Genomic DNA, 25,293 nt, shown 5'->3' on the forward strand with positions numbered 1-25,293 from the left:
TTTTTTTTCTTTTCATTTCATTTTTGTAAACTTCATTACAAATAAACAACTTTTTACTTAATTTGTCTGACAAACCTATATTACAACCCTTTTTCTATAATCCTTCCAACTTTTTTTCTTTCTTTTCTTGGAGTTTCAAAATCCCTATCTCCTCCATTGTGTTTGTAATCATAATTTCACAACTCTAAAATGTGCAAGTACGATTATGCTTTAAGAAAAGGAATTACTTGATAAACGATTTAGAGGAAATGAAAGTATTTTAGGATCTTACAATTGGAGAACACGGGAAAAAATCGCTTACATTTGATGCAACTTGGAGACTGACAACAACACCTCCAGCTTTTAAATTCATGAGGAAGATCTTACAATATGGACCATCATTGAACTTTTTCACTACAACATATCTTCTGTTCATAATCTACTACTATTAGTACTTGAAAACATAATTAAGGCCAGAATGCAAGAAAGATGATGCATTGAAATGGCTAGTTTTGTTCTCAATACAAATAGTTAAACTTGAAGGTTCAATTTACATGATGGATGGGACAATTTATCAAATCTAAGAAGGATGTAAAAAAGTTGAAAAGGTTGTCTTTGAGCTTGTTATAACACAATTGTGACAAGTACTGAACTGCAAATCTGAGGCCAAACTAAAGAAATCAGTAAAGTTTAAAGAAGATATTAATCTAACAAACCTCAAATATCAATCTACTTCTAATTTGAGGATCATCTTCTGGAACATCACAAGCTTGTCGCAGGGCTATGTCAAGGATTATGACAAGCTGCCTTAAGCTGCGAGTTGTGTTCCTTTGCCAGAGAGAATCATGCAATATCCGACAAAGAACTACTCCCATAAACTAAGAAAATCTGCTACCTGCTACTACCATGTGTGGGCTGGGTCTAGTATGGTGCCCAATATATATATATATATAGAAGCAAATGAAGGTTGACTGGGTTCCATCTAGTCTCAACACTGGACATGGTAGCAGTAGTTACCGAATTTCTTGGTCTGCAGAAGGAGCAGTTCTTTGTTGGATGTCGCATAGTTCTTTCTGGCAAAGGGACACAACTAGCAATTCAGGGTGGCTCATCATAATCCCAGACAGCCACAGGACAAGCTAGTGACATTCCAGAAGATCATCACATTAGAAGCAGATTGATATCAGAGGTTCGTTACACTAATATCTTCTTAAAGATTTACTTGCTCTTTTATTAGTGTAGACTGAGATTTGCAATTTACCAATAAAAATTATGTCACAAACACAAATATATCAACATTATTGTACCGCAGGGGTGCCAGCTGCTTCAAAGTATCTGCAAGCCACAGAGTACATCATATGAGGCAAACTCAAGATCAAATTCAGCATTAGATTTAAACATACAGAAAATGTTCGCTAGCTAAGTTAGTACTTGTGGGGAAGTCTCGAACTAATTAGGACTTGTGGTGTTCATGGAGCAAAAGGGATGATTGTCTTTGACAGCAAAAAAGGAATTTACAGTTGTTGTATATCAATAGAGAAAAAAAATAAAAAACTTATCTAAATGAAAATGAAAAGAGACAAATAAAAAACTTCTTACTAGCTAAATAATTATAACAGAGGATGAGAAGAATCACCATTGCATGATGATTACACATTTGAATTATAATTGACATTCTTTATATAATATCTTGCAATAATTTGCTTCAACAATACCTAAAGAACCTCGTCGCCGCAGGGCAAACCATGAAAAATTGGATACCAAAATGTTAAACATCAAAATAAAAATATATGAAGAGCTTAGTGATATCAATATTAGGGAATAAATTAAAAGAACAACAATACAAAGCGAAGAAAGAAAATATCAACACCTCCAAATTTTTTTGCATGCCTTAACATTATTCTTTTCATAACCTTTTCGTGTCAACAAAATCATGGTTCATTTGTATGCATGATTGATAATTTCTCTTTCCTAGTTGTGTACTAACATACTCTCAATGAGAAAGAATCTTAAATTAGGTAAAATTTTGTAGCATAGATTATCTCATTCATACTAAAATATTATTTCAAAATATATAGTAAAGGAAGTGATCATCAATTACTCATTTGCCTAATAGGAACATGAAATCAATTACAAGCGAAAACATTTCTTCTTCTTTTAAGAATATATGCAATTGATTTTTTTTTTTTTAAAGGACATATATCTTCAACAAATACAATGTAAGAGGTTGCATTAAGGAAAAGAAAACCTAACATTCATCCACATACCTGAGCGCTCACTTCATAACTCCAACCAAACTTAGGCAAAAGCAAAATGAAAAATGAAAGAGCACTTGACAAAGGCCAGTGTGATAAAATTAGGAAGTCATCATACAAGCTTCCTATTGATAAGTTAGTATAGATACCTCTATTTATAGGTAGAGGTGTGGGTCCATTTCTCATAAGTTTTCGATATGGGACTCTTAATACGCATGTGAAACTAAGCGAAGTTGCCTTAAGCACCTTCAAGTTGATCGAAAGGCATGTGAAGCTACATGAAGTTGCCTTAAGCGCTTTTAGGTTGCTTCAAGTTGATTAAAAGTGTTCTTCAAGGTTTTGAACATTTTGGAATTGTCTAAAGTGCCTTGATGGGCGCAAAACCACAAATTTGCACGAAATTAAGGTACACCATACAACATGCTCAATGAAGCAAAAATTACCTAAATCAATAGGGCACCAAATGACATAGACTTTCATGAGTTTGCAAGGGAGTCAAAAGCCAAACTTAAGTCCATTATACCTTGGTAGTTTTGAACTAGCATGAAGTACCCAAATCTGACTACGACAAATGAATTTGTTCTTGCAATTGCTTTTAGTTTTGAATTGATAGCCTAGCTAGTCATTCTTTAGATTGAGTCAAGTTTCTCAAAGTTCTTAATTTATAGTCACCTTTGAATAATACAAAATTTTCAGTTTAAATGTTCAGATGTCTAAATTTGACCAAAAAAATTTGGCTTATTTGGTAGTCATCCTTGATTATATTGATTTTGTTTTATCTTGATTCCATTATATGCACATTTTGATGTGATTATGGGTAGCCACTTAATAAATCATGTAAAAGAAAACTTAGTCATCATTAGAAACCAACTAGGAGAATATCGGAACCAAAAGTGGTCTTTAATTATTTTAGCCCAAATTCTTCATAAAGGTTGTTTGATGAAAAAATGAAAATATTGTGATGCATATTTAAAATTACATTGAAAGAATAATTAGGACAATCATGATCCATATTAGCAGTTTATTTGTTCAAGTTATACCTTTAGAATTCAGAGTGATTATGATTATAAGTAGTCACTTAATGAATCTAATAAAAGAAAATTTATATCATCATTATAGGCCAAATGGGAGACTATTAAAATCAAAAGTGATCTTAATTAATAACTACACTAAATTTTCTTTTCTTAAAAGCTTTGGTTCATTATTTCCTATCCATGTATTTTAGTGACATTAATTTAAATTCATTTTGAAAAACACAACACTAATCAAGTTCATAGAAAAGTTCAAAGTATATATCTTATAAATATACAATCATTGATGGGAAGAACCATAAGGCACTTACTTACACATAAAAGAAGTGTGTGGCCTCTCTCTCTACTTACATTCATTTATAAGCATTATCCATACTCATTATTGAGGAGTGCATGGAAAAAAAATAAGAGAATGAAGATCAAGGGTGTTATGCTAAGATTTTCAAATCATATTAACATAAAACATTATGAACTAAGGAATGTTTTCTTTTTCATATTTTATTCATTTTAAATGTTGGAATTTACACCAAATGAAAATTTTCTAACAAAAAGTTTATAAAAAACTAAGAACCCATACAATCCCATGTGTAAAGGAGGACTCAAATAAGCACACACACCTATAGAAGAGGACCCAACCAAACAGGGCCTTAGTTTCAAGCTCTACGTCTTTATTACTATAACATACATGTAATCTAATAAGATTTAACCTTTAAACCCATGTGGGAAATATGTTTTGATAGTGATTTTGGAAGGGATAGACATTTTCTAATGCTTGAAAGTGTTTCGTTACTAGAAATGAAATGTTTAGTAAAATTTAAAAATTCACGTCTAAAAATTTGAAATTTGAAATAATTCATGAAGTAGCACTAGGTATGCGTTTCCAAAATTCATTTTTTTTGTTGTATAATATATTACCAAAAATACTATTCGAAATACCTTCTTGGCTTATTATAACTAATTCTAAATAAAAGTGTTTTTAATAGAAGTATTATTGATGAAAGCACTATAAGTTGAAAGTACTTTAACATCACTCAGAGATGGACCTTAAACAAGTGTTTTGATACAAATAACTTTTTAGAAAACAATTAAATGAAATGTATACTAATAATTGTCTTTGATTAGATACACTTTTTTGTTTTCTATTTTTAAAATCAAAACATAATACTAACTTTTTTATAAGATACCAAAACTTTTCAATGTTTTACATTAAAATGATGATAGTTTTAAAAACTATTAAAAAAAATTTGACCTATCAAGAAAAAATTACCATCTCACAATTTTTTTTTTTAAATTAAGTAATTCTTAAAGAAATAAGATAAATCTATACTTTTTGTACAAGATGTTTTACCTTTTATATGAATTTATTACTATGTTTTTTTTTTTTTTTTTAAAACAATGAGTGTATTCAAACATACACTTAGGTGGTGTTTGTTTTTTTTACTTAATTCTAAATAAAACCTTAATGCTTAATAATGTTAAATATTAGGTTGTTTGCTTTTATAGCATTTTATTCTTATTAAGTATTAAATAAAAAAAATCAATATGTTATTTTTTTTTATTTAGAAAAAGCTACATATTTTGGTTTTTTCTATTTAGTAAAAAATTTACAATAAGTCATGAAAAAATAGAAAAACAAACAACCTAAATTCTGAAAACAAATTGTTTTCGATAAAAAACCAAAAAAACAAACATCACCTTAAATTGCCAAAAAAAAAAAAAAAAGTTCGCATGTATAATTTTATTTTTACACAATAATAGAAAAACATTAAATGATATGCTAATGAATGTTGAAATAATAAATAAGTAATATTTATAAAAATATTTTTTAACACATTGCTACAAAGCAGTTGAACAAGGTGATAAAGAATAATATTTGAAATATAAAATAAATAATTTTTATATAAATTCTTCCCCACCAAAGTCTATTAACATATGTGAATAATAAATATGTAACTTTATAAATGTAATTTTATAAAAATTCTTCCCTACCAAAGTCTATCAACATATGTGAATAAGAAATATGTAATTTATAAATATTATTTGTACATGCAAACCCTGCATAAAACAGTAAAAATGACATGTCAATACGATGACATAGTAAATAAATAAGTAATCTCTTACAGAAATAAATAACTTTTTCACACAACCTATACTAAAGAGATGTTACCTTTCTCACATTTAGTCAGCTTAGGTTCAGTTGCCCTGGGATGTTACCTTTCTCACACTCAATATTGTTTTTCATCAACACCAAAACAGAAGTGACTTTTAAACCAAAGTTAAGCAAAGATTGATCATACTTTTATCAATCACCCAATAATAGGAATATTTGGACAAACAAATCAAGCCCATACATGCTCATATTGCTCCTCTGTCAAAGCATTCTTTTTTTCCTTTTGCAAAGTATACAAGAAACAAGTACAAAGAAGTTTACTTTTGCCGAGGTTTTCTCATAATCACCACCAGCCAAATATGTCAGTTTGCCAAGCATACCTTTGGCTTACATGAAGAAGTAGTTCAGGTCCTCAACTGTTAGTTCTTCCTCAAGATTTAGCGAACCAGGTAATGCACTATAAATAAATAAACAAGTTATCAGTTAGTATGCAAGATGTGGTCTCATCAGATATATCCAGGTGAAGTAATACTCGTTTACCTCAGTGAAATTTGGTTCTTCGCTGCTTGCAGCTCCAGCATCCTCTCCTCTATTGTGTTCTCAGCTACAAACTTCACAATTCTGAAAAGTGAAATGTTTCTCGTTAAATGATTTGGTGAGAAGATAGGATCTGTGGATGAAAAATTAGCAGTACCTTACTGTCTTGTGCTGACCGATTCGGTAAACTCTATCACTAGCCTTCAACTCTGCAGCGGTATAGAAGGGTTCCATCAAGAAAACCTAGTTACCATTACAAGAGTAAATTAGTAAACATACCGCATTTAGATACTAAAGGAAGCAACCCAAGCACTTTTTATTTTCCTCCTTCCCAATAGTACCGGTTCTCTTATATATTTTATTGACTGTAATTGGTATGAGGAGGAATTGCCTCAGTTTGGACTTTAGATTTCCTTTTCACCTTTGTATTCTGGTCATGCCCCTTTTTGTTGGGCAGTTGTATAAACAAATAGGTCTGTCCAAAAGGACATGTCAATCGATTGAGAGTATCTCTTGATCAAAGCATAAATGACTGCTTCTAAACAAATGAACCAGCATGTGAATTGAGTGTAGGCTGTTTTTCTCAGATTTTTGCAAAACAAACATTTTTTTAACCTAGTTCTAAAATTTGGGCCCTTAGGGGTTTACCCTTGGAATGGCATAGGTGCTCCAATATGGACAAAGATTTCAACCCTCCAAACTTCAGAGGATGAAGTGGATAAAAAAAACAAGCTTAAAGAATAAAAATACAACTTAATCTTGGACAGAATAGTTAATAACAAAATGACTTGGGGATGCAAAATCCTAACATAAGAGTCTCAAGAACTTAAAAAAATCAAATAAAAGAGAAATGACTCATTCAAAATTGAAAGGGGAGTTTCATTTTGGATTAATTTTCTTTAGACCAAGGACAAAATACTCCATGAAAATATTTTCAATCAAAGGGAGTACAATCTATGCAAGATAGAATATTTCTTCAATCCCCATATCAAGACAGCTAAGCATTGTTTGGATCAGGGCAAACTTTGAGAAAAAGTACAAGGGTAAGAAATTAAAAAAGAATGGAAAATAAAGAACAAGTTTCAACTCAATAAATTTGTTACCAAGCTTCTCCAAATTTATTCATTTTTTACGCAGAAAATAGAAAACTTGAAAACTTACAAATTTGTAAATGGTTTTCATAAAATATCTTCTTTTTTTCTTCTTGTTTCCAACAACAAATAAAGTAAGACGATTCCAGATTCTTTCTTATTTCTCATAGTAAACCAAAACAAAAGAAAAGAGTTGCTCACATATGATGCGATGGTGAGATTCAAGGAAACACCTCCAGCTTCCAAAGTTGTGAGTAAGATTTTGCAATCTGGGTCTTTGAAGAATCTTGATACCAATGCATTTCTTGCATCAACAGTGTTATCCATGACCAGCTTTACACAATTTATTTCAGACTGCAAAGGGATCAATATATGTAAATGGCTATAACCTTGCCATATTAAAAAGAAAAAAGAAAAAAATAACAATAAAATGAAAATTTGAAATCTGCATGTCTTAGTCTACCTTCAGCAAGGAGTACTCAATTAAATCCAAGAAAGAAATGAACTCGCTAAAAACAAGAGCTTTTGCAGAACCATCTGTTTCTACCATGAACCTGATTTCTTCCCTCTTTGAACCATAAAAGTCAAACAATTAAGATGAAAATAAAGGAATCAAACAACAATCAAAATATAAAATATCTTAGGAAATAGTTAAGATACATGGAGCAAAAGAGAAATGGAGGCAACTGATCTGCCATAGTCTAGATGAAGAATAAAAGATATCTTCAATAATTTTGATATAGAACTTACTCAATTAGAATACACTTTGGTTTTAACAATTCAAGACATATGATATATGTGTGCGTAGGATATATTTGCAAATGTACCATGTGTTCATGTATGACAATGAAATGAAGCCACAAGTAATCCTAGAAAACCATAGTTTAATTTGAGTAGTGCATTTTTCAACCAATATGATGCCATGCCGATAAACATTTTCTAATGAGAGGGTCATTTAGGAAAAAAAATTTAAATGTATCCAAAATACAGTATTCTTCCATTCATGGTTTAGGTTCCAAAATAGAGGGTTCTTTGATTGAATTGCTTGCAAATTAGGGTTCAAGCCTTATTCTTAGTCCTTCCATTCATGGTTTAGGTTATGTTTGGATGAGGTATTTGAAATTTCCATATATTCCATTTAAGATTAACATTAGTTCCTAGTGAATACACTAGTATCCATAGATCTAAATCAAATAGAACAGGTCTAAATCATTCAAGATATGGTTAATCATTTATGTGGTATCCTATATTTTGTAGATAAACATATCTTATGCTACATGGCAATATATATTGTGTCATGACTCTAGGAACTTGTATTGTGGAGTTTGACTGCTCCTGCTCTTAGGTCTTTGTGATTCCATATATACATGCGCTCATTTACACGCATCAATGGCAAGCACTATTGTTATATTTCACATTATGAGTGAACCAGATTAACAGAAAATGGATTTGCAAATTTTCCCTTTGACAATTGTTGATCTTCTATAGATTATAAAAAAAAAATTCAGTTGTAAATCAAGAACAGGAAAGAGATTATTGTAAATTGGGCATACCAAAGCTTCAATTTTTGTGCTTGTCTGAAATTCATTGAGAGAAATTCTCTTTAAGAGACTTGAGGATTTAAAGTCTTTAAAGGTTGTTCCGGAACCAGTATTGTTCTTCAGTACGGAATCATTCTTCTTCATTGCAGATTTACCAGTAAATGGAGAATCATTCTTCTTCATTGCAGATTTACCAGTAAATGGTGTTGAACATAAGGGACATAAAGCTAGTCCAAGGGCTGGAGCAAGAGACTGCAGACAAGTCTTACAAAAGACATGCTTGCAACATGCAACCTGAAATAGCAAGGAAAACAGAAAATACTTCTTTGACACTGGATGGTGCCTATGTAAAAGACTACAAGAATGGTAACTCACAACTTTATCTTCTGGAGCCTCATGACAAATGCCACAGACTTGATCATCCTTTGCCAAATCAATCCTATATCTCCTTCCTGGTACTGGACCTTTAGAATAAATCACAAGATATGGGTGATTGAGTGCCTGTGGATTTACAAATTAGTCAAATGCATTGATAAATTTTTTTTCACTGGGTGCCATTGGAAGTGTAAAACAATAAGTTTCCATTAAAAGGCAAAAGAAATTAACTCAAACTTTATCTTGGAGTGGTACTTAAAGATCCCCATTGTAATGTCCAGGGTGGTAATTAAGGAGCCACTAAATTCTAATATCTAATATTGTAGAAACTAGAATGATCACTGACCTCAAGTAGGCTTGAAGCAAGTTCATTGTTTTATATACAACCGCAATGGAGTTCTTTGAAACTCCATTCTATATGTATTTCCATAACATAGGAAAATAAAAACAAATAATAATAATAATAATTCATTGAACATGCAAGTTTTCACAATTTAAAGTGCACTGGTGACTGATTCCAAGCTGGGGTACCGGTTCCAGAACAATGAGTGCAGTATACAGTGGAGTTTTTCAAAATATACATTTTTTTTATATTTTTTATAGCTGTACATTTTTAAGTTCTGAAGAGTTTTCAGGCTCCTGTGGATTATGTTAGATGGGACCAAATCCTTAATAGAAACTCAAATCCTCCTATCCTTCTTTCGCTTATGTTCAAGGATTGACCCATAAGTAGAGCAGAAATAGTGAAGGGAGAGCCAACAAGTAGGCATGATCATGGTGCTTTTAATAAGAGTCGATCTCTCTCACTTTGACAAACAAAATTTCATTTCAAATATCGCCACCAAAGTATTCCAAACAATTAAAGAGTTTGGGTTGAAACATAAAATCAAGATGCTCTAGAGTGATTAAGCTTTCAAATAAACTAATTTGTTCACCCTTAAAAGACAGTAGTGTTGTGAATGGGAGGCAATTCCTTTCCCTCCATAAATGATAAAAAATCCTCCATGTACAACACCTCACACAAAGTCCATCCTCTGCCCCTCCTTCCACATGTGATGGTTGTGGGCCTTACTCAAAACACCATTAAAATTAAGCTACCTGCATAACCCAAACAACTACAAGAGGGGAAAACAGGTTCCCTTTGTCTCAAACTGCAAAAGATTTTCCAGAAAGCCCTATTAAACTTCTATTGAAGAGTATGAAAAAGAAACCAACAAAATGCAAAGCTATAATCCATCTCTCACATCTCTCTATAAGCCCTATTTAATTCCTAACTCACATAGCCACCATTTATATGCCTTTTTCACTAACTTGCACAAAATTCCTTATCTACCTATTCAATTAGAGAACCCAAATAGTTCTTCCTGATATCAGAAAATAATTGTTTTCTCTAAAACATACATTTTGGCTTGACTGTCCCGCCACTACATTCAATCATCTAACTTAAAGCCTCGTTGTATTTTATAATCACTTCTAAACAAGCTAATAGGTCTAATATCCCTATTACCCACTTGTGTCATCCATCCTAGAACCAACAAGGTAAACACAATAGTGTAATGCTCTTCTCGGAAAGGCATCCCTCATGAAACTCTTACAAGACCATCAAATCCTTACAATCCAGATAGAAGCCTTATGACAAATCAAAGGCTTTAACTGCCTCCAACTCTCTCACAGTCCTAGACAATTCTTATACTTCTTCCAAAGGTGTTTAATAAATGTCTTCCTGTATCATCCATGCAACTTTGCTTCTTTGTTCCTTTTCTAATCTTAAGTTGTCAATGCTTTTCAAATTTATCATTTCATCATTTTATTTAATTTTTTCATAAATAAAAAATAGTTATTGTTTATAAACAAAACTCAAAAAAATGTCTCACATCCCAGCTGGGGTTGATAGCATGAATCCTCTCTTGCCATTTAGTTCTAAGAGTTATTCAATTTTGTACTTGAGCAAATGCTTGAGAGACTAAAGCTTTCATCCACATAATCACTAACTAAAATTTGCCACCTATGTGCTAATTTAAGCACTTGAGGGTTAGACTGAATATAAATGATGGCTTCGGCAATACTAAAGGCACATTGAACCCGGTGGAAGATAATACTAAGGAACTTGAAGGGACAATGCAGTCGGCATTTCCAAAGCTAATATGTTCTTAGTATCAATACAGCAGAGGTTATAAAAATGAACAATTAAACTAATGGAGATGAATATTAAGGATATTCAACTAATGCAGGATTTATGTTAGAGGTGGCAAGGTATCTCTGATGTTTCTAGGAGAGCTATGGTGAATGTGGTCAGATAATGAGCACACTTATTTCCAAGATATAAATAGTCTGATACAGAGAAGAAATTCTATATCAAAACAATGCAGAAAAAGCATATTCATGCTTCACCTTTTGCAACCGAGGCAAAAGTCTACCTATTTGAGACCAATCTGTCCACGAGTGTCTAGCCGCAACATATCTACATGACACAAAGCACAACAATAGAGCATGTCCTCAATCAACTTCAGCATAACAATTATAAATATAAGAAAATAGAAGGAAATGCAGTGAACCCTAGTAGCATTAAACACAAGCTAAGATTTAATCCGAAAATATTTTCAGAAAATATTTTGAAAGCATGCATTGCTACTCTAAGTTGGAACCTCTCTTGCAGGAACCTTTAGAAGATATTGAAAGAATACTTATTAGAAAACAATTTATTATTTTTTTCATCATGCAATAGACAGTTCTTTTGAAAAATAGAAGAAAACATCAAAACAACTGCAATTTTTTTGGGGAAACGGAAGAGAGTTATCTCAAAATCTAATATAATATTCATAAATTTTCATAAGCCTAGAGGATGATCATGATTGTGCTAGTTCTAATGGATAGAGTATGTGAAGCCACAAACAATACCAACTTCATATCAAGATTTGACTTGTATAGTTATGGTTAAGAAAAATCCTAAGGTAAACGTTAAAACTTAAAAGTACTAATTATGGAGGAAAGGTAGAATATGTTTGACATTGACAAGCTTTCTCATATGTGGTGGAGATATCATATGGACAACCAATCCATGTAGGTGTTTTTGAATAAGAAAGCAATTGATTAGTCCTAATCCACCTTAAGTTCCATAAAACAATTTCCTACTACATTCTCTTATCACATGAATATTTCAGATTGAATGATATGCTTCTAAGGAGACATTTAACACATCATCATACTCTAAATTATAGGAAAAATGCGGATATTTTCACAATTAATGTCTAAGCATTTGAGAATTAGATGGACTCAACCACCTAGATACACACCAAGGCTTTACTCCAGCTCTCAGGTATGTGGTGCATGTTGTGAAGCCCCAGAAATTTGTTCAGGTGACTTTACCCAACATGACGCTCATACAAAAATCAAGTCAATCTATGTATCAGGCCCATAGAATTGTCATTTTGGGGTTGGAAGCCTCAGATGTTGCATACAGGGATGAAGATGTTTATATTTATTGGTTGTAATTAAGGATAAAAATATCGGTTTCGACGGATATATCTGTAGTTGGATTTTACGGATATATTGAGAAATACTAGTAGATATTCTAATACAAAATATTGGTGAAAGGAAAACTAATCAAAACTCATGAAAATATCAATGAAACAAAAACTAATCAAAACTCATAAAAATGATTAAAAAAAAAAAAAAACAATAACACATGCATTAAAGTTGTTTTAATGAGCGAATTGATATATGTATAATAAATTTGTAACATTAGACAGATATAGTCAACAAAAAAATAATATATCAAATTTGAAAACATGTTCATATTAAATGATAATATATCTAATTTGGATATATTGAATAATGTAAAAGATATAATGATATATATACATATATGCAAGCGTGTGTATAAGTATTTTTTATTTAAAAACATTGATAATTTTTATTTATAAATTTATATTCGACTTAAATTTAATTATTTATATAAAATACATAATAAGATAATAAAAATCAACTTATTTATAATTTATAAAAGAATATATATATATATATATATTCATGTGATAAACCATTGTTAATAGATGTTCACTTCAATGGTGAGACTGTGAATCTCAAATATGAAGACTTGGGTTTGAATCCTTTCTTTGCTTTTAAGGTGTTTTTTCCTTTAACACCTTAAAAAGAATCCCACATCAAAATCCCACAAGAAAACAACCACTTGTTTAATAATAAGGTGGCCCTTACGTGCAATCAACAATATGGGTAGTGGAATAAATATGAGCCTCAACTTGGGCCTTACAAGGTTAAAGATAAATTTTGGTAGAAAATGATAAACGTGATGATGTGTCAACAAATGGGAAAAATTGAAGATATTGCCGAAAAATTGGTAGAATATCGGTGTTTGGCCAATATATCAATGAAAAATGTAAAAAAACTTCAAAAAATAGATCAAACGATATACTGGTACCCGACATATTGACAAAAATTAACGATATTTCCCAATATTTTCATCCATGGTTGTAATGTATAGTCAGTGTAAATTTAATGCAATTTATCTTAAATGTAGTGTCTAAACACGTCATGTTTGTCTTAATGAAGCCATGCATCAAAAGGGTTCCAATACATCAAATCTACCTTTTCCATATTATAATTCTGTGGGAGGGCGGGTGCTCTCTTCTTCTTCTCTTTCTTCTGGGTTTGTCCGGGCTGGTGCGAAGGTGGCAGCCTCGTCTGGTTTGATCACGTTGAACGAGGGAGAGGAGCAGCTTCCTTTGAGCATTATTCTGGCAGACGGTAATATTGGGGTAATGGATACCGAGGGGGAGAAATCCTTGGGTGGTGATGGAGGGGGGGTGAGGTTGAAGTTTTGTTACAAGAGTTGGAAGAAAGAGGAGATCGGTGGGACGACAGTTGTTTGGCGAGATTCAGCAAGTTCTTGGGTTTTTCGACGGATGGAATTGAAGGTGAAATATTGAATCTGCTCCTAAGGACTAAGAGAAGGAGGGAGCAGAACATCAAGAAAGAGATTTCTGGATCCATGAAGTTTGATCGCGAGTTGAAAAAATTGGAGTGGTCCGTTAATTATAATGGTGCGAAGAAGAAGAAATCTTTGGTCAGAGTTGGCGGGGTTAGAACTTCGATTATTAGATGAAGATAAAGATACTTTCTTGGAATGTCAGAGGTGCCAATGACAGGGCCAAAAGGAAGGTTATTAAGGCTTTGATCAGATTGCAAAGAGCGGATTTGGTGTGTTTGCAGGAGACCAAAATTCAAGTTATGACCAGGGAGATTGTCCACAGTCTTGGAGTGGGGAGGTTTTTAGGTTGGGACGCTATGAGTGCTAGGGGGGCTGCTGGTGGGGTTGTAGTGTTTTGGGACAAGAGAGTCTTGGAGCTAGTAGACATGGAGGTGGGACTATTCTCAATTTCGTGCCGGTTCAAAAACTGCGAGGACGACTTCTTGTGGGTCTTTTCGGGAGTGTATGGGCCCACTGTGAAGCGTAATAGGGAGCTGTTCTGGGAAGAATTAGGTGCCATTCGAGGGTTATGGTCGGATCCCTGGTGTATTGGTGGGGACTTCAATGTGGTTAGATTTCCCAGTGAGCGTAGTAGAGAAGGCAGAATCACTTGTTCCATGAGAAGATTTTCGGAGGTGATTGAGGAGTTGGCCTTGAGAGATTTGCCTATCCAGGGGGGGCCGTTCACGTGGACTGGAGGGCTGAATGGTCTCTCCAGGTCTAGGTTGGATCGTTTTCTAATTTCGGAGGAGTGGGAGAATCACTTCAGTGGGGTTTTCCAGTGTTCTCTTCCAAGACCCGTGTCTGATCACTTTCCCATTCTGTTAGATGGAGGAGGAGTGAGGAGAGGCCCAACTCCGTTTCGATTTGAGAATATGTGGTTAAAGGAGGACGGGTTTAAGGATTTGTTAAAAGGCTGGTGGCAAGGATTCAATTATAATGGGTCCTACAGTTTTATCCTGACAGAAAAATTAAAGGCTTTAAAAATTAAGCTGAAGGAGTGGAATTCGGAAGTTTTCGGCAGAATTGGAGTGAACAAGAGGCTGGCATTGGACAAGGTGTCTTATTGGGATATTCAGGAGCAACTAAGAGTTTTAAATGACTGGGAGTTAGAAGCGAGAAAGGAGGCTAAGGAGGATTTCAAGAAATGGGTGCTTATGGAGGAGATTTCGTGGTGACAAAAGTCAAGACAGATTTGGCTGAAGGAAGGTGACAAGAACACGGGATTTTTTCACAAGATGACAAATTCCAATAGAAGGAAGAATTGCCTGAAGAAAATTAAAGTCAATGGCAACTGGCTGTCTGAAGAGCAGGAGATTCAAAGGGGTGTGGTGAGGGCCTTTTAGTCTCTTTTATCGGATCCAGGTGGTTGGCGCCCTAGTGTGAACAATCTGGAGTTTGACAGCTTCGGGGCAGAGGAGGCAGCTAGGCTGGAGCTAATGTTCACTGTGGAGGAGGTATTCCTGGCTCTTTCAGAGTTGAATGGGGACAAAGCCCCTGGCCCGGATGGGTTTACCCTAGCCTTCTGGCACTTTTGCTGGGACTTCGTCAAAGACGAAATTATGGGATTTTTCAAAGATTTCTTTGAGAGGGGAAAGTTTGTCCGAAGTCTGAACACCTCCTTCCTTGTCTTAATCCCAAAAAAGGGCGGGGCTGAAGACTTGACCAATTTTAGACCCATCAGCTTGGTGGGAAGCCTCTACAAGCTGCTTGCAAAGGTCTTAGCCAATAGATTGAAAAAGGTTGTGGGAAAAGTGGTGTCTACCACCCAAAATGCATTTGTTGAAGGTAGGCAGATCCTAGATGCAGCGTTAATAGCCAATGAGGTTATAGACTCATTGCTGAAAAGGAAGGAAAGTGGGGTTTTATGCAAATTGGATTTAGAGAAGGCCTACGATCGTATCAATTGGGATTTTTTGCTGTCTGTGATGCAAAAAATGGGCTTTGGGGAGAAATGGGCTGGGTGGATCAAATGGTGTTTATCCACTGCGTCGTTCTCTGTTCTGATCAACGGTTCTCCAACCGGTTTTTTCCGCAGCACTAGGGGGTTAAGGCAAGGGGACCCCCTTTCCCCTTACCTTTTTGTTTTAGGAATGGAGGCTTTGACTAGCCTCATTAATAGGGCTGTGAGAGGGGGTTACCTCTCAGGCTGCTGCATAAGGGGAAGGGAAGGTGCAGAAATTCGAGTCTCACACCTGCTGTTCGCTGATGACACGCTGGTCTTCTGCGAGGATTCCCAAGAGCAATTGGCCTTTTTAAGTTGGTTACTCTTGTGGTTTGAAGCCATCTCTGGATTGCGCATTAATCTGAACAAAAGTGAAATTTTGCCGGTGGGTAGAGTGGAGAACGCTGAATTACTAGCTGCTGAATTGGGCTGCAAAGTGGGATCTCTTCCTTCTACCTATTTGGGGCTCCCTTTGGGTGCTTCGCATAAGTCGGTGATGGTTTGGGACGGAATGGAAGAGAGGACGCGCAAAAGGCTAGCCTTATGGAAGAGGCAATTCATTTCCAAGGGTGGAAGAATCACTCTTATTCGGAGCACTTTGGCGAGCATGCCAACCTACCTCATGTCCTTAATGCGTATGCCAAGAGTAGTTAAATTAAGGCTTGAGAAAATTCAAAGGGATTTCCTTTGGGGAGGGGGTGCGTTGGAGAAGAAGCTCCACCTAATAAAATGGGGTATTGTTTGTTCTCATAAAAAGAAGGGTGGGTTGGGGATTAGAGACCTCACTATTCTCAATAGGGCCCTTTTGTGCAAATGGAGTTGGCGGTTTGCGGTTGAAAGGGAATCCTATTGGAAGCTTATAATTGGCACGAAGTTTGGGGTTGGTAGTGGAGGTTGGTGCACTTGCGGGGGTAGGGAGGGCTATGGGGTGGGGCTTTGGAAAGAAATCAGCAAGGAAGGGTTGTTGTTGCTCAACAATGTTTCTTTTTCGGTGGGGGATGGTAAAAGGGTGAGGTTTTGGAAAGATAATTGGTGCGGGAACACTCCTCTTTGTGAGGCCTACCCCTCCTTGTTTGAATTAGCGGTTTCTAAAGACGCGAAGGTTGCGGACTGTTGGGACTCAATGGGGGAAGTGGGCGGGTGGAATCCCCGCTTCCTTAGACCTTTCAATGATTGGGAGGTGGAGGAGGTGGAGAGTTTCCTTCTGATCATTCAAGGAAAGAGGCTGAATGCTGATTTGGAGGATAGGATGGTGTGGAAGGAGACGAAGGATGGGATCTTCTCTGTAAAATCCTGTTTCAATTCTCTTGACCACAGCAGTGCAGTCCCGTTTCCTTGGAGAATTATTTGGAGTTCGTTTGTTCCTTCCAAGGTGGGCTTTTTTGCTTGGGAAGCCTCTTGGGGGAAGGTGCTCACTCAAGACCAACTAAAGAGGAGGGGCTGGAAATTAGCTAACAGGTGCCCCTTGTGTTGTGATGAAGAAGAGACGATAAATCACATCCTTATTCACTGTTCTAAGGCGAAGGTCTTGTGGGATCTCTTGTTCTCCTTATTTGGTGTTAATTGGGTTATCCCTTTTTCAGTTAGAGACACTCTTTTAGGTTGGCTTGCTCCCTTAAAAGATAAGAAGCGTAGTAAGGTTTGGAGGGCAGCTCCTCTTTGCTTATTTTGGACGGTTTGGAAGGAAAGAAATAGGATAGTTTTTGAAAATGAAGTCCTATCAATTCAAAGATTGAAAAATTCCTTCATGTGTAATCTCTTATCTTGGGCTAATTCTTCCATAGTTGAAGACCCCTTTTCCTTGTTTAATTTTGTGGACTGAGTAGGTTCTTGTTGAGGGCTGGTAAGGGTTTGTCCTTTTTGTTTCTGGTTTTTTTGTAGGTGATGCTTGTATACTCCCTGTATACTCTAGGTCGCCTTTTATGCCCCTTATTAATATATTTCTGTGCGTTTATCTATCAAAAAAAAAAAAAAATTCAATGCAAATATCAGTAACTAACTATAATTGAACATTGCATAAGAATAGAAATAAGAAAAATAGACATTGTTAAAGACTCTTATTTAAGCCTAATAAGAGCTCCTATGCTTGTTTGGGTAATCTTGAAAATATTTTTTCTTGTGGAAGCCTTTGTTGGAAAGTAAAGCAAATATTGCTTTCCATGACAATCCTCTTCTAGCTTACTTGAAAAGTTTCCCTTTTTAAAATCATGATTTTAGTTTCACCTAGTCTATAAAAATACTCAAATTTAAAGCAAATTAATAGAATGAAGTAGCAATCTAAAGGCAAGTGATAGGGGCTAAAGTAAAGATTAGTCTTCCATGTACAAAGAGCCAAAATTAGAGAATGAATCATTCGAATAAAGCCTTATCTTCTATGTCCTCAATAGCTTTTCCTTTCTTCAATAAGCAAGTAAAAGGAATGGAATATTGCACCAGGATAGATAAACACATGCTAAAATAAATGAAATCTGCAACATAATTAACTAACATACATGATGTCATATATGCAAATTTTAGTAAAAATAGTACATGTTAGTTAATAAAAAAAGAGTAACATTTTATACATTCATGCTCATATGTGTATATACGTGTGTATATATATATACATATATATATATATATATATATATATATATATATATATGTATGTAGATATATATATATATATGTATGTATGTATCCAAGCAATAAAGTGAAACCTAGAACCTCCCCTTAACCAAGTCTAAGGGCTTGGGAGAAGAAAGACTCATTTTGAAAGAAGCAAATTACAAACTTTTTTATAGCTAAACACTGAAAGAAAAAAAAAAGAAGATAATATAGAGCTTGGCTGTGAGAGGATGACACACCTATTAAAATGTGATCGACATTTTTCATATAATGTCCTGTAATACTCTTCTTCTCTAATATCTAATGCACATCGTCTCACTCTAACCTGTAAAACATGAGGAAACAAGAAAGTAAAAAATACAAAAATAAAATAAAATAAAATAGGAAACTAAAATAGCTTAGGGATATTATCCATGAAAAAGTAGTTAGAAAAGCTACACCCACAATTCTAGTTGGAAGGCAAAGTTCTTTTCTACTTTCTTTAGTACGCCTTAGCATTATGCTTTTCAGAATCTTTTGGGTTACCAAAGTCTTGGCTCTTCTTTTTGCATCACCTCCTTGTCTCATTGGTTTACGAACATACTAACAAAGAGAACAATTAATAAAAATGACCAATGTTCAATGAAATGAAATTGAATTTTAAATCTTGTTGAAGGTTGAATAAAAACAAAATTCTGATATCATATGTTCTGACATCCGTTATAACACTTCAAAAAAATTACTTTAGAACACAAAAAAAAAAAAAAATTCAAAATTAAGAAACACATCATTCATAAATTTCTTTATTTCCAAACAGAAAAACTGTTGCATGGGAACCATAAGTACATAGAGAAGATACAAAGAATTTTTTTATTAAATATGTTAGATTTTATCTTTTTAATCATATTATCCATTTAAAACTCATAAAATTATTCAAAAAAAAAAAATAGAAAGTAAGAAAACCATCTTGTTGCCTCAAAGTTATAAATCTTATTACAAAAATATATATATAAAAAAAAAAACTTGCAACATGTTGATTAAAATTCCTGCAATATGTTGATCCTATGATAACTCATATTGAGTATTATAATTTCTTCAAACTTCTTGTTTTATAAGTGAACTCTAGCTCTTTCTACTTTTTCATATAATTCATTGATTTTATTTTTTTGAAATCAATGTTGAAGTTCTCAACATGAAAAAAAAAAAATCTTCTTACTGAAATTAGGCTTCCTTAATGATATAAAGAGGCATTACTAAACACAGTTTCAAGATTCTTGTAGCTAGATGCACAACATTATCCTACCAATCAATATTTGCCTTTTTCCCTATCTTTCATAAATAAAACCACATGAAATTGTTTTAATTGAGGCCTTTGGATTTGACAAAATTATAGATCTAAAGTATATTATCAGATTTAGGATTTTCACTAAGGCTACATTGGAATCATGGAAACTATTAAGGGAATGTATCAAGAAGAAAATAAGGAGGAAAAAACAAAAAGAAATAAAGAAAAAGAATAAAAAAAATATCATTTTGCACATATAAACTTTTTTACTAGGTTGTTTTTCCAATATTATTCCTATTTTAGAGAACAAAGAATTTAAAATGCATAGGTTTTCAATAATTTTCATTATATTTCATTTTCTTTCATGTTTTTTATGATAATGCAAACAAGAGAATTTGAGATTCCAACACATTATTTTTTCCTTTTTCTGTGGTGTTCCATGATTTGCATGGGGTTTAAAGTTCTTTATACCAAGATCCAATCATTTAGGTTTAGATTCAAGAAACAATATGATTGATAATGTAAAACTACCTTTTGCCACCAGCAAAAGGACCAATTATGAGTCCAACAAAGTTCGGGCCTACAAGTGTAGAGCATAAGTCAAATGTAAAGTGAATATAAAATTGCATGTACAATTTGTAAAAACAAGGAATAGATAATGATTTCTTTATGATACTAAATAGGAAAAATCAACTTCAATATATTAACCAATGTGATGCCCAGTTAGCACGCTCATAACACACTTTTCTCATGAAAAAAAAAAAGGGAACTTGATGGGATCACCACTCAAACCAAAGGATTATTGGAGTCTCACCTCTCACATTTTAAAGTGCAAAGAAATCTCTCTAAACTCTATGTTGTCCAACCAATAACAGCACATTTCTAAAGAAAACATACATCCACCTAGTGGGACTCAAATATGAAAAAAATTTCTTGTTCATTCATAAAGAAAAGGAGCATGTCTATTGTCTCATGCATTCCAACGCCAAGGCAATATCAACTAGTAACACAGCCAAGAAATTTTAAAGCCTCAAAAAAAAAAAAAAAAAAAAAACACATAACAACTCACTATAATGCTTTGAAAAGAAAGACAACCATTGTCAAAGTTGTAATGAACATGGATTTCTTATTAGCTTCTAGAATAATCCATTCTAATCTATCTATGCTAATATGGAAATAAAATGATCAATTTTATTGTCTTTCCCAAATTCGATTTACTTAGAATAAAAAAATCATACCGTCTTAAAGTTTATTTTTAAAGAAAAAACAACTTTTTCAAATAGTAATCATTTACAACACCACAACTTGGCAATACTCCCCCATGAAAAATCATCCGATCTTTAAACTACTCTTTTTTGACATCAAAAAAAGTTGTTCAACACTTAAAGTGTTTTCTTTCAAGTAATTATAGTTTTTATGAATAGCAAAAGAGAAAGAGAGAGAGAGAAATGCCTTTAGATTAAAAGGTTGTTCAGTCTCCGATTTCTACTTCTTGTTATTTGCCTTTGTCTTCCTTTTCCAATTTCTTATACGAAATTGAATTTGCATTTTTCTTTTTCATCTTAAAGTAAATTCCTTATAGTAAAAAATTTGATTAATCATATAAGGTGACTCTTTAACACAAATTATGAATTTTGACAAAAATTATTTTACATACAATGAAATTTTAGGAAGAGGATAATAAAACTATTCTCCAATGCCAACAAACAATGATGGAACTAAAAAATGAGTTAAGGAGGGGGACAAAAATACTAATCTATTTTTAGGGGGGGCAAAAAAAGGCGAAAATCAATTGAATAGCTTAATGGTAACCTAGGTTTCCTCCTAAAATGAAGGATACAGGTTCGATTTTTTTAAATTTCAAGAAGGCCATTTGCCTCCCCTAAGCCCTATGTGGCTTTACCCATGCCAACGAAGACATCATAATAGTAATTTTTTGAATTGTAAATCATTAGAATTGTCTGTTTGATGGTGAATTGTCACTAAAAGAACTCTTTTTATCAAAGATAATAATTGTTCATCATACATCTTACCAATTTTTATTATCAATTTATGTAAACAATAAGGTTTTTCTCACACATGCATTTGTTTGTTTTCAGAGACTAGTGCTAATAATATGCAAGCAAGTTTTAATATGTGAAAGAGGACAATATAACAAAATCTATAAACATTTACAAGTGACATTGACCTAGTACCAATATAGTTTTTATTGGAAGCGGTTTCAATCCAAAATCCATGGGTATCTACATGGTATTTTCAAATAAGGAAGCTGAGAAGTCAATTGAGAATGGACATACATTACACTCCACTTGCAGAAACAAAGATATATTCTTGAATAAGTACATGTAAAAGTTAGAATAACAGTTCAATACTTACATGATACATTTCCAGTCACAATATTGACAAAAGTGGTATGCATAAGGAAATATTTGCAAAAAGCGGATCTGCATGCACAAAAAAAAAAAAAACATCAAATTTATCACTAAATTTAAAAACTATACCATGCCAACCTAATGGTGATTTAGAGTACACTAACCATTGAGTAAAGTTCTTGGAAATTATTCTGAACTGGAGTGCTACTTAAAGCCCATTTGTATGAAGACTTTAAAGAAAAAATTGCTTTTGTAGTTTCGTTTGTTATGGAGTGAGCCTATATCAAAGCACAAAAACTTGAATCACTGGATAAGATATTTCATAGGGACATTATGTTGAAACTTGAATCATTGGATAATATATTTGACTTCTAATGAAAAACTAGTGTAAGTAAGAAAAAGAAAAAGAAAAAGGAAAAAGGAAAAAGGAAAGCACATGCAAAGACATGCATGGACAATAGAGTTACACTAACTCAAAGCTCATTAACTCAGATTATATTAAGAACATCAAACTACCCAAGTTATTCTCAAAAAACCAAAAAAGAAATAGAACCTCACCTTTATCTGTTAACTATTTCACAAAATATTTGCCATTTTTGTTCAACAGAGCCACAAGTGAACCAAAACTTCTATCCAATTTATAACTACTTCAAAGTCACTAACATACATTTGGCCTAAATCCATTCCATCTTTACTCAGGTAAAACTAGATCCAGATCTATAGCAGACCCATAGCCCATCAAAAGAAATATTAAATTGTACTTATTTATCAGCCTACTAACATCTTCCTCTTGAAAGGAATAGCATGAAATTGAAGGATAAAATACTAGAAACCAAAAAATTACTTGTGAAATCATAGAATCATGACAAATTTTATTGAAACGTGTTTGCATCCTATAAACCATAGTGAGTTGAACCCCCAACTGGTAACCTGAGGTCAAATGACAAGGCCTTTAGGCCTCTAGGTAAAATTGAGCCCTTAACATCCTTCTGTATGCATGTGTATGCCAATTTTAGTGCATGCATCTTTCAAACTTATGTACACGTATACATAACATAAACATATCATCTAACAACCCAAATACCAGGTTCAAGGGCACTATGGTCGATTCACATCAAATTCGAAGGCCCAACATCTGAAATGGCACTAAAAACAAAACAAATTGTGGCAAATCAGGGGTATCCCGTACATACATGCCAGATTTTATTGAAACATGATTGCATACTACTTACCCCAGTTGGGCGAACTCCCAATTAGTAATGTGAGATCACTCGAGGAGGCCTTTAGATACCATTGAGCCCTTAGCATATGTGTTTATCAACCTCAGTACATGCATATATACAAATACATACATATCTACTATGCTTAAATTTATCAAAAAATTCTGACTAAACCTTTTCCCACGTAAGCTAGTTCAATATGATCTTAGTGGATTGATGCAAATATACCTCATCCAGAATAATCCGTTGCCACTTAATTGAGTGCAGAGAGAATTCCCTAGTGATTGATAGACTTGACTTGGAAGACAAAGTGCTTGCATTCTTTTTTTGCTTGGGATTCTTCTTTTTATTATTGCAAGAACTCTTCCCTCTACCACCATCACAAACACATGTACTATCTCCTGAACTTGCACATTTTGCTTCCATTTTGGAAGATTTCAAATTCTCCTCGTACTCTCTCTCAGCAATTCCAAATCTCCATCCTCTACAGAGTGAAGCCAGATCTACGGGAAACCACAACTTACAAGAGGTCTCATATTCCGTGAATACGGTCTGATAAGTTGTCAAAACAAAATCATAGCTCGATAAGTCATGAACCATCTTGTTTCTTTCATCCCCATGACAGACTAGCACTTTGGTGCTCCCTTGGGGTGTACAACGAACAATCTCCTTCTCCCAATGAGACAGAGCAATTGGAGGACAGATAATGAGTGTGCATCTAGTTTCTGGCAGTTCTGCTGTCTGTGAACTGGATGAAGGCAATGCTTCACATGGTCCAGCGTCTATTCTATGGATTGGCTTTTTTGCAAGAACCAGCGCAATGGCTTGGATTGTCTTCCCCATTCCAGCCTCATCTGCAAGAAGCCCTCCTCTAAAAGGTGACTCCTCCTGCTTTAAAGCCCAAGTCAGCCATTCCTTTTGGTGGCTCAGAAGAGGTACAAGAAAGTGCGGGGGCGCCTCAGTAGGTTCCAAAATCACTTCATCTCCGAAATTCATAAGATGATTTTTTATTTCACAACAATTTAGAAAAGTCTCATTCTCTTTTTCCAAAACTTTCCATTGTAGTTTCGGTTTGCTCTGTTGCTTTTTTCGCCCTTTCTTTGGTCCATGCTCCAATACTCCTTCCTTGTCATCATAAAAAACATCTTGAAGTCTCCTGTCATTGTCTCCTTCCCTTTCTGGTTCATCAAGTATTTGTAAAGAAACACAACCAAAATTAAGTTCAAAATTTTTCTCTAATTTGAGAAACCACAAACACAAGGAATAAAAAATTCTAAAGAATGACCACCTGAATCTAGGGCTAATGTTTTCTGTCTCAACAAATGCTAATGCTTCATTTCATAGAGATGACGGGACAAAACAATAAAATAAAACGAATCTTGATTCTCATGAAAAATGGAACTTCAACACAATAAAATCCAAATAATAGTACAATTTGTGGTTTTCATTCTTTCCTGTGCCAAGTAACAGAAACCCAAAACTCAAACTCCCAATTATTTTCTTTTCCTACATTTTCTTAGCAACAAACATACCAAATCACCAAAGAAAACAAGGACCCCACAAAACACAAACCTTCTTCGCCAGCACCCTCCTCCTCTTCTTCTTCTTCAGAGCTTTCTAGGGCAGCAAAGCTCTTAGCTTTTCAATAAGGTGAAAAGAAAATGAGTCGGAGATTGAGAGTAGAAGTATAAGATAAAAGGTAAAGCGCAATTAACAAAACTTCTGAAACTCACGTGGACGGGCAGCGATGCGATCAGACCTGCGAACCATGTTTGGAAAGACGGAAAATGATGGAAGGGAAAGTTAGGGGTTTCTTGCAGTTTGCCGAGAATTTCAGAGATTTTAAATGCATAAGTCGGTGAGTGGTTACTCTGGAGTCTAGAGTTTGCCAGGGCGGGAAAGATAGTTAACGCCTTTTTTATTTTTTCACGGTCGGTCCTCGCACGTGCCAGGCATAGCTGTATGGACGCGCGTGTGAA

General features: G+C 34.1%; 1 protein-coding gene and 1 long non-coding RNA gene across 3 annotated transcripts; both read right to left on the reverse strand.

The window, feature by feature from the left end:
- Window positions 1-313: 313 nt before the first annotated feature.
- Window positions 314-2,366, reverse strand: LOC132254485 (uncharacterized). The gene is made up of 2 exons (XR_009466767.1): window positions 2,247-2,366; window positions 314-1,314 (listed from the first exon to the last, which is right to left on the reverse strand). It is a non-coding gene; the product is annotated as an uncharacterized LOC132254485 (long non-coding RNA).
- Window positions 2,367-5,339: 2,973 nt separating this feature from the next.
- LOC100248564 (ATP-dependent helicase rhp16) lies at window positions 5,340-25,209 on the reverse strand. Of its 2 annotated transcripts, XM_059739903.1 has the most exons (17): window positions 25,048-25,208; window positions 24,887-24,952; window positions 23,543-24,492; window positions 22,259-22,372; window positions 22,099-22,166; window positions 20,254-20,302; window positions 18,897-19,040; window positions 18,698-18,783; window positions 11,311-11,380; window positions 8,920-9,045; window positions 8,557-8,838; window positions 7,467-7,571; window positions 7,205-7,357; window positions 6,070-6,155; window positions 5,916-5,996; window positions 5,480-5,832; window positions 5,340-5,432 (listed from the first exon to the last, which is right to left on the reverse strand). In XM_059739903.1, the coding sequence occupies exons 1-16, from the start codon at window positions 25,082-25,084 to the stop codon at window positions 5,763-5,765; spliced, it is 2,487 nt and encodes an 828-aa protein (XP_059595886.1). In that variant the 5' UTR covers window positions 25,085-25,208; the 3' UTR covers window positions 5,340-5,432; window positions 5,480-5,762. The 2 variants fall into 2 exon arrangements, with proteins under 2 accessions (XP_059595886.1, XP_059595887.1); XM_059739904.1 differs by lacking the exon at window positions 5,340-5,432 and having other exon boundaries at window positions 5,542-5,832; window positions 6,075-6,155; window positions 25,048-25,209.
- Window positions 25,210-25,293: the final 84 nt, after the last annotated feature.

This window comes from Vitis vinifera, chromosome 10, assembly GCF_030704535.1.
Source record: "Vitis vinifera cultivar Pinot Noir 40024 chromosome 10, ASM3070453v1".
Taxonomy (NCBI): domain Eukaryota; kingdom Viridiplantae; phylum Streptophyta; class Magnoliopsida; order Vitales; family Vitaceae; genus Vitis; species Vitis vinifera.